Here is a 17348-nt window from a genome sequence, read left to right as displayed (position 1 = left end):
TTGTGTCTGCCGGGGCTAGGATTGCTCCTTGTGTCTGCCGGGGCTAGGGTTGCTCCTTGTGTCTGCCGGGGCTAGGGTTGCTCCTTGTGTCTGCCGGGGCTAGGGTTGCTCCTTGTGTCTGCCGGGGCTAGGGTTGCTCCTTGTGTCTGCCGGGGCTAGGGTTGCTCCTTGTGTCTGCCGGGGCTAGGGTTGCTCCTTGTGTCTGCCGGGGCTAGGGTTGCTCCTTGTGTTTAGACCACTTCAATAAAATTGCCTTGCCTTTGACATGTCAGTCTTTTTACAATTAGGGCAGAGCGGCGCTGACCCACCATTTCAGCTACATTCCCATGTTTCTGCGGGTCTGCATGGATAGTGCGTAAGTATATAGTAGCACAGCTGCTTCCGTTTAACGCCAAGCAGAATATTTATTTGCTTGAAAAAAAACCACCGGGAAGTTCAGCTTTGTCTAAAACACATGTTCTTCTTCCCTTGTATCCACAAGCTGCCCGCGGAGTCTCGGCGGAAGGAGACACTGCCAGACTCCGGAGCGCGGCCTGCAGCTCCCTCAGAATCTGCTGCGCCTCGGTTGCGTTGCAGGAGGAGTCCAGCCCTCTCTCGAAAAGGAGCTGCGCAGATAAACGGGATCTCTGCTATCGCTTATCTGTAGATCCCATTACTTCCGCCAGTTAACCACATACAAATGCGATTAGTCTCGGACTCGAACATCAGTTGCCGTTCATTCAGCACGATCAGTCACGTTGTGTTTTTTTTTTCTCACTGCGTCGTTGAATAACATGAACAGTGGTTTTTAGACCATTATTTACATTTTGTTTAGATTGCACTTGTGGCCCTGGAAATACGTATTCGAGTTGGAGAGAAGGCCAGACTTGTAAATCATACATCCTTTGAAAAGTCAAAAGTAGAAATACGATTTTGGCTTAGAAATACCTTTACTTTAGATCTTCGTGGTTCTGTGTGGATAGTGCGCATCTTTTATCAAAGTACGTCATTTTTTTTCTAGCACGATCTTAAAGTGAAATTGGGTAACAAGCGAAAGTGTGATGGTGATACCCAGTTCTGCTTGAAAATCAGACCTAGCCCCAACATCACCTTGTTGAAGAACTGCCTCATCACTATCTATACTTAGATGTGCAAAGCATTTATCAAGCTGAACAGGACCATAGCATAATTTGATCTAATTATTTCAAGTATGAGCAGATATCACCTAAAATGGCTCACCGAGATGGTGGTGGAAAACTTTGCATCACAGCTCATCCCAAGAGCCACTAACTGTACGTTCAAGAAGCTTATTGTACACAAGACCAATACCACGTGGTATCAACAACATTCACTATGGAGAAGGCAATAACTTCTAAACGGCTGTTTAGGAATCTGGGCATTACTCGCGTCTCCCCTTAATGGAGGTTGTGTTCTATTGGGTGACATCAGGAAGATCCATGTGATACACAGAGAGTATTCTTCATTCTGCAGTGTGCCTCATCAGAAGTCTCTGGAGGATCCATAGGATAATTCCAACGCTCTTAGATCTACACTGGCTTCCTCTCCCTGCCCGCATCCTCATCAAGACTTGCTGCAAAGAAGTCTACAGTAGCATCTACCCATACCTATTGTTCAACATCAAGATGTCCAGAGGGCAGTAGTCTCAGCCGCAGCTCACGCCACAGGAAGGCAAAGACGAGATACAGGCCTCTCCTGCTTAAATCTTCAAGTTTTAAATCTGCCAATCACCGTCCTGTTCTGCATCAGAAAGTAGTTTATTATTCAATTGACTTGCTCCAACATTACTTATTGGTTGCTGGACCACGCTCCCTACTCGCCCCCCCGCTCCCTCCCCCCTCACCCTGCTTGCAGCCTCCATCCAACTTTGCAGTTCTGCTCCTTGCTGCCTAACACACTTGTGCGTTACTACTTTGCCACTGTCTCTTCTCGTAGCATGGCAGTGTGATGGATGAGGAAGTGTGAGAGATAGAAGATCATTTTTATAGTTTGGTATTCTGTCAGCTCTGATTAGCCAGACAGGCTCCTTATTGTGTTGTAGTTGTCTTAGTGTTCTTGTTCCTATGCTGCCTGTGGCAGGAGCCGCCATCTGCTCTAGTATCTTAAGGATCAACAGGGGCTAAAATGTGTAGAGAAAGAGTGAGGAGAATCCAGAGGAGTACCTGCATATACTGTGGAGCAGTCATCCTTTATAATATTCCCAAACATGAGACGTTATGCAGGCAATATGCACAGGGATGTAATCATTATTTTTGTCACTATAGGATGTCAGTGTTTAGAATATGTGACCATGTGGAACTTGAAAGGTGAACTATTTTAGAAGCCTCCTGTGGCCAGCATCGTGTGACAGATCTCTTTGCAATCCTGTCTGGTTAGTATTGATTGGTTAGTAAAGTGGGCTAGTATAGCTTATTTAGCCTAGCTCATTGATAAATGAGGGATTAGGTCATTAATTAGCATATGATATAATGCGATGATGCAGTTGATACCAGAGTGACACTTGGAGCACTGTCAGAAAGACAAGAGTTACTGTTGACTATGTCTGTGATGTGTGTTAAAGGCTATGATTAGAGTTCTCCATCACATTTAGGCAGAATCCAGGCCTTCGAGTGCTGAGTTGCACACTCCTAATATTAGGTTGTCAGGATATATCTTATTGTTGATATGGCATAGTTATACCCATCCATATGTTGAGGTCATTTAGAGGTTGTGTGGTCCATAGATCCCGAAATTGGGTGTTCATTTAGTGTCCTGGTTGGGTACCCTGAAGCATATGTATTCCGATGAGAGCGTTTAAAATCTCTTGGTTTGATCACATGGTCAGCTGTTGATGGAATTGTATCTAGAACAGTGAAGTTTTCCCCTCTCTACAGGCATGGAAAATTTAAACTTACATGTCCTACTTTTTAAACATATTACACCCTGCCCTCTGTGCTGTCTGGGGCCCACCCTAGGAGTGACATATGTACTCAAAGGAAGGTTTGGGCCTGGTAAAAGGGTTATTTTGCCAGGTTGAAATGGGCAGGCCTCATACATGTTTAAAGGGGCTACTTAAGTGGGTGGCACAGTAACAGCTGCAGACCCTCTAGTAGCATTTAATTTACAAGCCCTGGGCACAGGTAGAGCCACTTTACTCTGGATTCACCAGTAAATTAAATGTGCCAAATGGGTATAAGCCAATTCTACCATCTTTTAAGGGGAGAGCAGAACCACTTTAGCACTGGTTAGCAGTTGTTAAGTGCACAGAGCCGTAAGGCCAACAAAAACGAATTCAGTCAAAATAGGAGGAGGAAAGCAAAAGAATTCTGGAAATTACCCTACGATAGGGCCAAATCTAACATTGGGAGTCAAAAGTTTGGTTGTGCAGTTTAGCTTTGCCTGTCTGTGGAGTTGTCTGTTTTTGAGTTGTTGTTATAGGACAATATAATGATATGGAGATAATAGCATAATTGCTCCCAATGACTGAGGAGTTGTCAATCACTGAGGTGTGTTCTGGATGTGGTGGAAAAAGGCAGATTTGACATCCAGTGTGTGACTTGCAGAGTGAGCTCGATCATATATTATTTGCTGGATGCTGAAGTCCTCAAGATTGAACATGATGGCTTTAGTTGTTAAATCCTCCTCAAACCAAGTGTTGTGGTCTCTCCTAGGATGTATAATTTGGGATGGTTTAAGAGAGCCATAGTCTTTTATGTCTAGTAAAGAGTCCTTAAGTTATCCATTTTTAGGAAGTGGTCTATAGATAAAGAGAAAGAAGCAATTGAAAATTGGAGTAGGGTAATATATTAGCAGCAAAGGTTCACAGTTGATCGTGGTTAAGTATTTGTTGTTTGATATTATGTAAGATTTCTTAAAGGATGATTGCTACGTCTCCTCTAATCTTATCCCACGATTTTGTTGATGCCAGGGAAACAATTGGCATAGGTTGCTTTTTGGTCATGGGATCAAAACACTCGAGTTCTCAGCTGCTTTTATCACCTTAAAGTGATATTTTTCACAAGTTGGACTTTATATAATAGGCAAAGTGGGAGTCAATCGATATGTAAGACACGGGCAACAGAAAAAGTGCAAAACGGCCCTATGAAATTGCAGAGTATACAGGTTACCTAGTGTCTATCACCAGTGACACACCGCTATCAAACATTTGGAACAAGAACACGTAACACTGCACTGACATTTTCACCATCTGACAGTGAAAAAATAACATATGAGCCAACTTAATTCGCATAATGCAATTTTTGCCCCGGTAAATCTGTGCAAATCTCATGTGCCTGCTGATTGGTCCGTTGGTGCAGTTAACGATGCACATTTGTGTTTGTACTATTATACTAGTACAAATCATGTCACTCTTGTCTCAGGACGAGGCCCTGTGGAGTTTCATTTACACCAACATCATTTCTGGCATTTCCACTTATGACTGTTCTGTGAATTTCTTGAGATACTTCATTAGGCAACGTTGCACAGTTGAGACTTAGGGTAAAAATCGTATTGCTGTAGCACAGGAATAACATGAACAAACTACACTTCAGCAGCTGTTTTTCTCATCACAGGCGATTTTTTTTTTTTTTTTTTAAAGGGCAGAATGCACCCTTGTGCCAACGAATTTTGGATAAAAAATAGTGCAACATTCTGAAAGAGGCAACTCCAGTAATGTGTAATTGTTTGAGCATTTTGCAAAATTTCAATAAAGGAAAATGCATGAATTACACCCAGGCCTACTTCGGGACCTTAAGGGTTTCCTGTTTGGATTGTACCGGACATGTTTTGTTTAATGTGATCTAGTCTATAAGCACTGCCCGTGCATTACTGCAGCTTTTGCCCCTTTTTAACAGGAGACTAATGCTTATCAGCAAATCTGAGCTTCAGGCATCTCTCTTCAGTGGATGTGGAGGAAGCGTGTGGCTGTGTTGCAAAAGCAACCGATGTGCACTTGTAGACTGTCTCTCGTGACATGGAAGTGATTCCATTTTAAGGGTCTATCGCGAATGGTGTAATGCAAAGTTCTTCCTGTTTGCATGTACAGGCGCAAGCTGCATAACCTCCGCATGCTTCTGTTTACAGCCATTTAACACCCTATATCCCATAAGCCCCTGCTTATTAATCAGTACGTTGTCTACGTGAATGCGCGCTGTGCTGTTGAAATGCACTTTTGTTTTTACTAAGGTCAGATATTGGCCTGTATTATTCTGCTGCTACTGCCTATGCTACAATTCTCTCCCGAACTGTTGAAAGAACTAATTCTTGCACATTAATAACGTTCTTCCTTCTTCCCTCTCCTCCTCAGAAGCTGTCATGCAGTGTGCAGGCCAGTGTGCATGGCCATCCACCCCGGAGGTGGCTGCATGTATGTTTACTTTTGTTACAATTACCTAATATTGTTTTACACATGCTGCTCTCATGTTTGTATGATTATTTAAAAAGTACCCTGCCAGATGTATGGGACGTGCGCAGCACATGCAGTAGAATGCAAGAGTGCCATTAAATGGTGACCACTTCGAAGACATTTGCCCGTATTAGCAAATCCTGACCTCCTATTCTAGATTTCTGTAAGAATGTTAATGTATTTGAGTCTTAAAAAATATAGCATGTTGTTAGTCAAGAAGTTCCCGTGCTTCATAAGGTTTACCTTTTGGTAGAAACCCATTGCTTAATAATAAACACTCATAGTCCCAGCAGCCTGCTCTGCCTATTTGTAATTCTGCAGGAAGCTGAAAGGCAGCCTTTCCACTATGATGCATACATTGGGTACCAACTGAATTGCTGAATCTAGCTTGTTTTTAATTTAACGCTTAATAAATCATGGACATTTGTTACTGCAAAAGGTCTTCTAAGTATATCATCAAACACATGAATGGAAAAAAAAACTGTAATTCTATGTAGTGTCAACGTGGACCATATTGTATGGTGTAGACTATGATGCCGACAACATGACAACTGAGGTCCTGATTTAGGGTTGCGGCAGGTTACTCTGTCACAAACGTGACGGATATTCCTCCCTCCTGATTAAGTGCTGTCAGATATAATGAACTTGTAAGAAGGTGGATTTGATCTTTTTCACACTTGTGACAGAGTAACCCGTCTGCCAATCTCTAAATCAGGCCCATATTTTCCACATGTGATAGTACTAGTGAAGGGCATGAGAGGATAAAAGCTCTCAAACTATATCTTCACAAACACTTTTGTGCATGCATTGATATTTTCGTAGTCTTTAAGTGCACACAATAGTTGGGCTATTAACATGGTCTTTAGTGATGTAATTGGAGTGGTCCTCTGATGTCATTTCAGATGCCATCAGTGATCTCATGTGTGAGGTCTTGAACAGTGCATGGCGGGGACATCAGTGTTCATGTAGCAGACTGTAACTGGTGAACTCGAGTTTTTTTTTTTTTTTGTTGTTGTAGGTTTTGCTTTGGAGCAACTGTCACTTTAACTGACTTTTTGTCCCACAGGGAAAGTTCAAGTGTATATAGTTATAACTCTCTTCTAATTGTAGTTCTTACTGTGTGTGTATCTAAATATATATATATATATATATATATATATATATATATATATATATATATAAATACACACACACACACACACACACAACATTAAAGTTGACATGGGTTTATAGTATCTACTTAGTACAGAGCTTAAAAAGAAATGACATACCACCTTAACATTTTTTCTCACACCCACTTGGCTTTTTTTTTTTTCAATAGAGAAGATATGATACTTGTGAATTATTTGTAGGTGCTCTTACATCATTCTAGTAAATGATTTTTTTCATCCAATTGATTTTTCTCTCCAGCTAATTAGTTTCAAAGTATGACAGTGTATGTAGATACTGAATGGCATTCAACCACGCTGCTGAACTTCACTGTTTCATTTTCAACATAATCTTCATTAAGGGAACTGAATATTTTAGTTGCAGTCCAAACCTACTGCTAGCTCAGTCTTGAAGACAGCAGCTTCAAAAACGTCTCACTTCTGCACAAAGCAAATCCTTAAAATTCCGTTTCTGAACAACCTAATATATAGTTGTGTTTTTTTTGTCGGTGACTTTTATTTTGTCACCTGAACCCCTCGATGGAGGTGCTCTGTTACCCATTTTGCAGCCCCCAGGGCCTGCAAAACAACCGATCCACTTCCACGCACTGCCCTGTTTTTCCTCAGTGGCAAATTCTATGTGAATCAGAAATTTCAGCTACGAGAGACCATGTACTGCTATTAAGTGATAGTTTCTTTATTAGAGAGATGTAAGGTTTGCTTACATGTGAAAGAAAATGGGCCCAGTTTTATAATTAATGCGGGCAGTGTGAGTTACTCTGTGGAAATGATTATCTCCTCCTGTAGGAATTAACAGAAAATTTGAAATTTTGTTAAGGTGCAAAGTTTTCTAGTGGGATCTGCATGCTGCAACTGCTTCAGAGCAGGATTTACCGTTTATCTGCTGCTGTAGTAAATAATGAATGTGTTATTTGACACTGGGATCTACATACTGTACCATTTTGTTATTAGATCGGAGGACAAAAATTGGAATAAAAGAAAAAGGCAGGTTTATTCCTGCCTGCAGGTTTATGCTGGTTACTGGGAGCCTGCTGCCACACTATTCATGTACAGTCACATGGCCTAGCAGTACTTCACTCTTCAACCAACCTTAAAAGTACTTGTGTCTACACACGTTTGTGCTCTGTGTCCGCTAACAATCAGCAAAAAAGCATTCTGAAAGCCATATTAATAAGTCTTCCCCAGAAATTATATACATTTTTATTGTTCCAGAATAGATAGATATACTTTTCTGAGTTGCTTTATTGGTTACCAAATCAGCGCATTCTGCTCATACAGAAGTCATTGATTCTGCTTCTTCGTAGAAGATGAATTAAAATTTGTCTCGGTTTCTTTGCAAGTAATACCTCACTGACTGCGATCTTTCTATTCCTGTTACTTCAATAGAACTATGGAGATGGTGCCCATTATGATCACATGCCTAGCAGAGACCTTGGGTCTCATGACAATCTTTCGCCGCCTTATGTCAATTCTCGATTACACGGTAAGAATAAAATGCCTTTCTTTATTAATTGTGCATGTGATTGTTCTTAATGAATAAGGTATTGAAAATCTAAATTTATAATCTAATCACTATCCCAATATGTCATGGCCACTTCATTTTCCAAAATGTATGGAATTAGTGGTGAGTGCTTCAAATTGTGAACGTATCACAGATTTGATATATTAAATACCCTTGGTATTTATGCATGATTGAGTTTAATAGGCCAAATGCACATATAAAAATGTTCTTTTGTGCATTCTTTCTTATGAAGAACATTAGTTTTCTGATGACAGCAGGGCCTGTGTCTTTAACAACACTTATCTTTGATCTTGTAACTGAAGTAAGCAAGGAATTGGCTGCTCTGCACATGATGATTGGTAGCAAAGGCACTTTTCCTCAGCTCTTTGCAAAATTAGAAAAGAATGTGACCTTCAAGAAAATTAAGAAGTCCCTCAAAGAACTTCTTGAAAATTAAAGCCCTATAAAGCTAGCTGAATCTTTGACCTTCTAGCCATCTGTTGTTTGTTATACATAGTATACCTGTGCTGTTTAGCGCTCTGAAGTTTGAAACATTGGATCAAATGTTATGCAGAGTGGTCTATTGCACAAATAGGAGGTCAGTGGTAAAACATTGTTAAAGACCCCTGTTCCCAGGACAGTCATTTAGCTGGTCAGCAACTACTTGTATGCAATCCTTTACAGGCACAACCTTAGTACACCAGACACCTCACAATTCTTATGTGAGACTATCTTGTGCTGTATGTATCTACCTATTCATATATACGTGAAAAACATACTTATCTTAGTTTTGGAATATTTGGGTTTTTTAGGAGTATCTATAAAACTAGCTTGAATGACATTTTAAAACAATTTTGAGGGAAACCCCTATTTCCTTGCCCAGAAACTGACCATATGTGGCAGACAATCCCTCCTTTGTAGCAGGGATTACCCTCTCCTTATAGCACAAGGATTTAAGAAATCAACAATCTTACTTAAACCTTTAAGAAGCAGACCTAGGGCGTTAAAGTCCATTTCATCAGACATTAGAACAATTCCATTCTATGGTTGTGTGTTTGCTTTTTATATTGAATAGCCTTCTATTGCTGTGCCACTTTCGGCTGTGCAATTACACTTTGCTTGTTACTCTATGTATTGGATTAGGTGCACCATGTATAAAAGTTAGATGGCCTTGCTTATTATAAGCAGCTAGTTTGTTATTTTTATATATTTATAACATTTTATTATTGTATACTGATTTGTCATTTTCCATTGGCTGCATTTAATAAAACTGTTAATACATATATGTGAATGCGCAGATCTATATGAATCGCACCTACAGACAGTGACTACAGGATCCCTAATATTGTGTTGCACGTCTCCAGTCTGACTTATGTTTCTAAAGTCTCTTGTGCACTGGCCCACCTAGTTTTGTGTTTTCCTAGGTGTAGACCCCGATATAGACTATGGTAGGGGAGCAGGTTCTCAAGCTGTAGCACGTTCTCTATAGACTTCTGCTTAAATCTCTTCTTTCTTCATTTTCATACCAAGAGTTAGACAGGAATGTGTGCGACTTCTCCATATTTCCCGTGCTGAGATTTAGTGATAATTAGTTAAAGATTTGTTTCAACTTAGAAAACATTACACAAAAGAGAGAGAGGGCCCTCCTACACCTATCACTTCAAGGGGACAGGGCACTGTAATAGAGTGAAATGAAAAAATCCCCAAGGGGAACAAAAACCATTCACTAGATCACCCACTCCTTCACTCCAATGATCAATCTCAAATAAAGGAATCGAAAAAAATATATTTATTAGCTAATACCTTAAAATGGCAAACTGAAATCACCCTTAAAAACCAATATACGGCTAATAAAAACCATACATATAAAAGTCAAACATGAGGGAGACAAAACAAAAGACCTACATCATAGTCCATTATATTGTTGCTGTCCCGGTTTTGGTTTCATCAGGCCAATTGATTTGTGCACACAATCCCTGTTCAATTTTAAGCCCGTTCCAATGGGTCCAGCAGTCCAATTAGCGTAGACGTGTTTCGGCTGACTTTAAAAATTCCTCTACCACTTTCTTCAGGACAAGTCAATACACTCCCAACATATATATTTTGAAAATCTGCATCCAACATCAGTCAAACAAATACCTGCTCATCATTCATCACAAATCCTTAGCCACAAATTGTATTTTGGTTCACGATAGTCGAACAATTGGATAATTTCATGGAGTTCACTTTCATTTGGAACTTATCATACTCAGGAAGAGCCCTGTACCGTCAAATTGGCTCTCAATCTCTAATCGAATTGCAGGACGGCGTCCTCGATTTTTCCAATTGTATGGAATCTTTAGACATGCACCTTTTGTATGGTTCATGTAGTCTATGTGCACCTTGGATCTAGTGCAAATTTTCATAAATAGGTGGAACTTTCCCTAACACCAGTGTACAGTTCTTTCACTCATCAACATACTCTATGTTGATGTGTTCAGTTGCGTTCTAGGTCTCTGTGATAGAAAATTCTGTCAACTTCTTACAGTCACTCTATCTGGCAAATTCCATATTCAATATCACATCAGGAATGTTTTCAGTGAGCAAATGTTGAACAGTGCATGCTCTTTCTCACACAGGATAAAAAATAATTTACAAATTCCAAATGCTTGCAAGTACTCTGCCCTTGTAAAACTTTCTGTGTATTCAAGTAGGCTGGGCTTGAGATCATTACCTGCTAAGGGACAGTAACCACCTTGTACAGAAGCTCCTACTTTATTCTAGAATGGGTCTAATATAAGTTCACAGGTCCAGGGCCTGATTTGGCTTGTGCACCTTGTATTGGAGAATGTGCACGACAGATAAAGGGTTTTCTTTAACAGTGCATGATTATTTTCAAATGTAACTCCTAAGGACATACTTGGTTGTACTGATTCGCTTTCAATCAGTTTGTTAGGAGTAAAAATGTAATATATACATCATTGTGCTGATCGTCTCCTTACAGTTGTATTAACTTAATATAAGACTATCTCCCTCCTTGTTGGACTGGTGGGGGTCTGCTCAGGTTAGCAGGCCCCTGTGTCTTCACCAGGGTGGGCTCTGGGTCTCAATGAATAATTTACAGGCGCGAAACATCCGGCTCTTTTCCAGCAACAATGACCCTTTTGTGAGTTTGGGGACCTCTGTTGTGCAATCTGGGCACATTGTGCTATGGGTAAAGTGACCCTGCAAAGTGCTTTCTGTCCTTTCTAGAATATGGATAAAATGATGTGTCTTCACATGTACTGACATTCAGTAGTATACTTCTGCTTAATAATTAGGCCATGTAGTTTATTTGCACCAACTTAAAAACCCCTGCACATCAAGACCATTGAGTATTTCCTTCTATGTTCATCACTACTAACTTAGAATTGATATTAAACAACCGCTGTCCTCGCCGTGATTGGGCGGGTGTAAATCGTTAATAAACTGCATTCCACCCATTTAAATCACCCATGTATATGTTATAGTTTGAGCCACCTTAATATGACCAGTTAATCCAAAAATATTTCAAAACGCTGATTCATACAGAAGCATAATATTATTCTTTGCCTGTTGGGTTACATGATTTCTGAGTTCCATTGCTTTTCCCTTTAAATTCTCAGGCAGCGCATATTTCATATTTTTTCTACTGAACTGTAAAACACCATGGTCCCAGAGATGTTTTGGATGAAACTGTAATTGCTGTGTATTAGTTTTGCAGTCTCGGAGATGCATCCCGGAGCAATTGTATGTGAATTCTTGCATTTTATTTTAATGAGGTAATTTTAAGTACTATAAAATAAGTTAATCAAATAAAGGTTTGACATGCTGCGATACTACTTATTTTAATCGTGCTAGATAAATTAGTTAGGTTAAAGTAAACATATGATGGAAACATTAGTAATGCAGCCTTCGGCTAGACACACCCATACCCTGTACTTCTCAATGGAGTAACTGAAATGCTTGGTGGCAAATGGTTCAGAACAAGCCAAGAAAAATAAAGAGCTGGAACTGTGTTTCATCACCGTGTAACTGGAATATTATCCTGTAACACTAAAAAATAGTCCCCGCATTGCTGCTCAGTTCTTGGAACGATGTTATGGATTAGTGTAATGTAACAAAAATGGATAGTTCTTGAAGTAATAGTTTTACGCTGTACCGCTTGGTTGTCATACCACACATTCTGTAATTCGAGGTAGAAATTATTGTTATAAACACCTACGATTTCCTATCCTTCCTATTGCAATAGAATTACATATTAGACACGTGGAGAGACTTTATGCTTTGAAAGGTTTATGTTTAGAGAACACTACTGTTTTAGCCAAGAAGCCTAAATTACTTGCCTGACCCAACCTACTCAAGGCATTTAAAAACGTAACTTTTTTAGAGTTTAATTTTCAAACATTAAATGTATATCTAATAGTGGGTACAGCCATCAGCCTTGCGACTTCACAATATCTTTTAACCCATTAACTGCTGAGTCCTTTTTTCCATATTTGGTGCTGTTTGTACTTAAGCCTTCATACCTTTTGCCACAAAATATGTCCAGGTCAAATTTGCGTCTTTTTCTCCTACTTTTTGTGTATTCTCGAAGAACTCAGGGTTTGTGGATTTTCCAGCAGAAAAATGGATAAATGGGAAAATGTGTTGTACAAGAAAATGTGTCCTGAAGGGCTCTGGGTAATAAAATATACTGGAATCAACACAAGACACACTATTCTGGATTCCCTTGGGCCTCTGGGTTTCAGAAATGCACACATCTGGTGGGGTCCCTGGAGCCAGCCCACTCCGGGCGGAATATTGTACCCATCTTATATGGAAAAGGTCACTGGGTGTGTTAAACATATTTTTAACATTTGAAGGGCATTCTGGGTCGGAAAACATTCTGGGATCCACAGCAACTTTAATTTACATGGGTCTCTAGGTTTCAGAAATGCCTATGGTTGGTAGAGTCTAGGTGACGGCTGACCTTGGACCAAAATATTGCAGTCAAACCTCATGAAAAGAGATAAGAAATTGGGATTTCTTTGGCTAAGAACCGGTACGTGAATGACCTCAGAGAGCAGCTATAAACATCGTTTTTGTAAAATAATTCTTGCCGGTTTAAGTAAATTGTGAATAGAATACTTTTTTAGAGAATTAAATACTTTTAAGAATTTTTTATTATTTTATTTATTATTATTATTATTTTTTTTTACTCAAAATATTTTTTAATGTGTAACGATATGGGGAATGGTATAGGGGGAATTTGAGTGTGAAGTTTTGTAATTTTAACACGTGGTGTTAATATCTTTAAGTGTTGGTTTCTTATAAGACTGGGTACGATAACAAGGAAGTAAGGGCTGTTAGCGCTCTAGCGTCTCACCCATGTTCTTTGAACTTGGCCTGCCTATTTAATGGCGGCTGTGGCACGGACGCGCTGCTGGTGTGCCTTATGCAAGCCCGTCTGTGCCTGTCTGTGACCGAACGGGCCCAGAGGGCAGGGCAGCTGCACCTTTAACCTCAGGTTCTTGCACCTACTCCTCCTCCACCTTTGTAGAGTTAGGTCCTCCAGGACAGAACGAGTACATGCATTCAATAAACATTCAGGGAGGGGTGAGGAGCTGTAGCCATTGCTCTTTTTATCTTTCCAATACGGAGCTGTCTCCCTCCTTTCCAATTACGGTTACGGGGGCAAAAGGGGGAATTCTTTGAACATTGCCATTGGGAAAGAGAGTCTCTTAAAAGGATTGCCAGGTAGCACTTTCACGTACTTTAGCTTAAATTGTCGATCTACCAACAAGATCTATTTTATTTCTTAATAGATCACAACCCTGACTCTATGTTCCTCACAGACACTTGGCTAAATGAAGCCTCCGGCCCGGATATTATAGCAGCCCTGCTGCCTGGATATTGTATTTCACATCTGGACTGGTAGGTAGAAAAAGGGGGTGGAATTGCAGTTTCAACGAGGGATTAGTTCCATTGCACAACTGAGAAGTTTGAGGTCTCAGACTGCGAAGCTCTGCAATTTTCTTTATCATTGAGTAAGAAGCTTACAGTGTCTAGCGCTATTATTTACCATCCCCCAGCTGCAGTTAGAAATTGGATCTCTGCGCTTTTATAGGAACTGTCCTCTGTTATACTTAAATGTGCCAATTGTACGGTGCTGAGAGACCTAAACCTCCATTTGGAGGACAAAACAGACAAGGTCAGCCTGTCCCTAATTGAAGGCTTTTTAGCCCTAGAGTTAGATCTGATTAATCATCTTCCCACTCATACAGCGGGATATCTATTAGATCCCATTTTTTCGAATCTGGATGCCATTGAAGCGGTTATGCCTTTACCTTTTTACCTTTAACGTGGTCTGATCACTTAGCCATTCCCTGTTCTTTTTCAACTGATGCCCAATCACTCGAGAAGAGTAAACTGCCCACATCTCAAGGGAGATGTTGGGGAAAGGTGGACGGTCAAAGATGAAATGTGCTGCTAGAAGAATCAATGCCTGTGTTAGATAACTCAGTGGATAGCGCAGCTCTAAAAATAGACAACTGGCTTAGAGCCTCAGCATATATGATGGCACCTATGAACCATAAGAAGTATGCCAGATCCCTACCTGTGGCACCATCGTTTACAGACTCCTTATATAAGGAGAGGAAAGTTTGTAAGCAGTTAGAGAGATTGTGGCGCAAAACATATCTTCAAGGTGATAAGGTAATTTTTAAAAATGCCTTAAGAACATATTAGAAAAATTGTAGACAAGATAAGGCCACTCGCTTTATCAAGAAAATTACTGAAACTAAAACCTGTCCTTAGACACTCTATAAGGTAGTGAAGTCGCTTGCAGATTCATCCAAACGCACTCCCAACTGCAATGTGATGAGATATCTGACTTTTTCATCAATAAAATCGAAGCCATTAGGAAGAGTCTTTCCTATCCCCAGGAGAGACCCACAAATGTATGGATACCCTTAGTACGAGAACTCTAATTATCCACTTTGAACCTATCGATCTATCTTTTGCATGGCTCCCATTATCAACTGTAAAATCTGGCTCCCCTTTAGATCCATGCATGCCCCCCCCGATATTTTAGGAAAGCTCTCTCAACAAAATCTAGAGCTAATTGTCCATCTTCTAAATCTATCTCTATTGAATGGGGTAGTTCCTAGTTGCTGGAAAACAGCCTTAGTTCCCTCTTTGTTGAAAAAGTCTAATGCTGATTCACAAATATGGTCCAATTATAGGCACATATCCCTTCTATCCATACTTTTGAAACTGCTAGAAAAACATGTGAATCTGCAACTAACACAAATTATAGAACAGAATGACTTACTTCATCCGTCTCAGTCAGGCTTTCATGCAGGTTATAGTACCGAATCTGCACTGCTTGGGGTCACCAAATTCCTGAGACATAAACTGGATGAGGGAGGGGCAGCTGCACTCCTGCTTTTAGACCTGAGCGCAGCCTTCGATACTGTCAATCATGAAATACTACTTTAAAGACTTGATGGATTGGGTATACGAGGCGAAGCGCTTGCATGGATAGAATCTTTTTTGACTGGTCGCTTCTTTCAGGCTCAAGCAAGTCAATGGAGATCTCATCCATGTGCGCTTATGTCAGGAGTGCCTCAGGGCTCCATTCTGAGCCCATTATTATTTAATCTTGATGTGAGTCCACTGGCAAATATTGTTGAGAGTTTTGGCCTCACTCTTTTCTTTTATGTGGATGATACCCAAATTGTGGTCTCTCTGTCTTCAAAGAACCAGTCTACCGTGGCTGCACTCCCCCTCTATCTTCACCAAGTGTCAGATTGGATGTCTGCTATTTTTTTGAAGCTGAATGGAGACAAAACTGAAGTACTCCTGGTTGGTAAATCCCTTACATTCTATAGCCCCCACCTCTAGCCGACATCCTTAGGTGCTCCTCCACTCCCTGCTGTGTCAGTAAAAGGTCTGGGAGTATGGTTGGATCAGAAGCTGTCAATGAGGCAACAGATAACTAAAGTGGCTGCCATTTGTTTTGGCATTTTGAAATGGCTGAAAAAAATAATATACTGTATTCCATTTGAAGCTCAGCGTACCGTAGACCAAGCATTAGTTATTTCAAGGCTGGACTGCGGTAATGTTCTCCATCTTGGAGTGACAAGAACCTTGTTAAAACGCCTACAAATAGTACAGAATGCAGCGGCACATCTCTTGCTTGTCTCAGCGCACTTCACTAGTTCTGCCACTTTACAAACTTTTCTCCATTGGTTGCCTGTGGACAAATGGGTGCATTTTAAAACACTCTGCTTTATGTATAAATGTCTCCACAACACTGCCCCCGCCTATTATGTGCCACAGCTTACGCTTAGGTCGAGTCTTCAGAACCTAGCTGTTGTCCCTAGAGTCAGACCAGCCCGGCAAAGTGGCTGTTCCTTCTGCGTTCTTGTCCTAAACTGTGGAACAATGCAAATTCCATCTGGAATTCCGTAGGCTGTTGAAAATGTGGCTTTTCCCACTGATTTAGTCCTGGGACAGCTGGTCATTGGTTACCGTAGCTTGGCTAGCGGTGGGAAACCCGCTGAGTAGCCATGTGCTTTATAAATTACATAATCAATCAATCAATCAATCAATCAATCAATCATATAGTTTTGACGTTTGGGCATAATTTTAACATTTGGGCTGGTAGAGATGGACTATTCCACCCATTCTGGCTCATCCTTTGGGACATTATTACTATTGGACGCCTTAGGCTAGCCCCCATGCCAAAGTAGTTTAGCACCTTCTGCCCCCAGCTTCCCGCAATTACTTTTTTTTACTTTTTCCCTTAAAGTGTGGTGGGATTTCAGTCCTTGTAAGTGGACAGATTGAGGCATTTACCTCTGTCTGCCCATCCCAGGCAGGATCAGAAAGCCCACCAGGTGATTAGGAAAAAGAAATAGAAACAGAGTGGAGTGCAGGACTTGCAAGCCTGCAACATCACCCCTCGCCCGGGGAATTGTCATCTGAGGTAGAAGATTCTGTCCGTTTCTGCCCAATGGTCAGAAAACTCAGTAGACACCCGGGATTCGTGTCCAGTCCAAAATATGAATATTGTGGGCATCTGCCAAGCAGAAAGCCCTGTAAGCACCAGGGATTGGTGTCCAAAAAAGGAATTGTGGGCGACATCAGCCCATCTTTTGCATCTGGATCACCCCGATTTCCCCCCTCCCCCATACCCAATCCCCAGCACCAGATGCCCTGCCAACTTGGGGAAGCAGAATTGGAGTTAACCCCTTTCTACTGACTTACATGTCAAAACCATGCCCAAGGAAATCCACATTTCCTCTCACTTGCC

General features: G+C 40.7%; 1 protein-coding gene across 28 annotated transcripts in view; it reads left to right on the top strand.

The window, feature by feature from the left end:
- Positions 1-17348, top strand: part of TCF4 (transcription factor 4) — a 630514-nt gene that overhangs the window by 200444 nt on the left and 412722 nt on the right. For 19 of the 28 annotated variants that reach the window (XM_069219818.1, XM_069219785.1, XM_069219753.1 and 16 more), the window contains exons 4-5: positions 5282-5341; positions 7936-8032. In XM_069219818.1, coding sequence (XP_069075919.1) covers positions 5282-5341; positions 7936-8032 — 157 coding nt within the window. The remainder of the gene's footprint in view (positions 1-5281; positions 5342-7935; positions 8033-17348) is intronic. The other 9 variants (XM_069219911.1, XM_069219903.1, XM_069219840.1 and 6 more) reach the window with 1 other exon arrangement.

The sequence above is a fragment of the Pleurodeles waltl genome, chromosome 1_1, assembly GCF_031143425.1.
Source record: "Pleurodeles waltl isolate 20211129_DDA chromosome 1_1, aPleWal1.hap1.20221129, whole genome shotgun sequence".
Lineage (NCBI taxonomy): Eukaryota > Metazoa > Chordata > Amphibia > Caudata > Salamandridae > Pleurodeles > Pleurodeles waltl.
The sequence above is the reverse complement of the archived record's forward strand: the minus strand, read 5'-3'. Positions and strand labels throughout refer to the sequence as shown.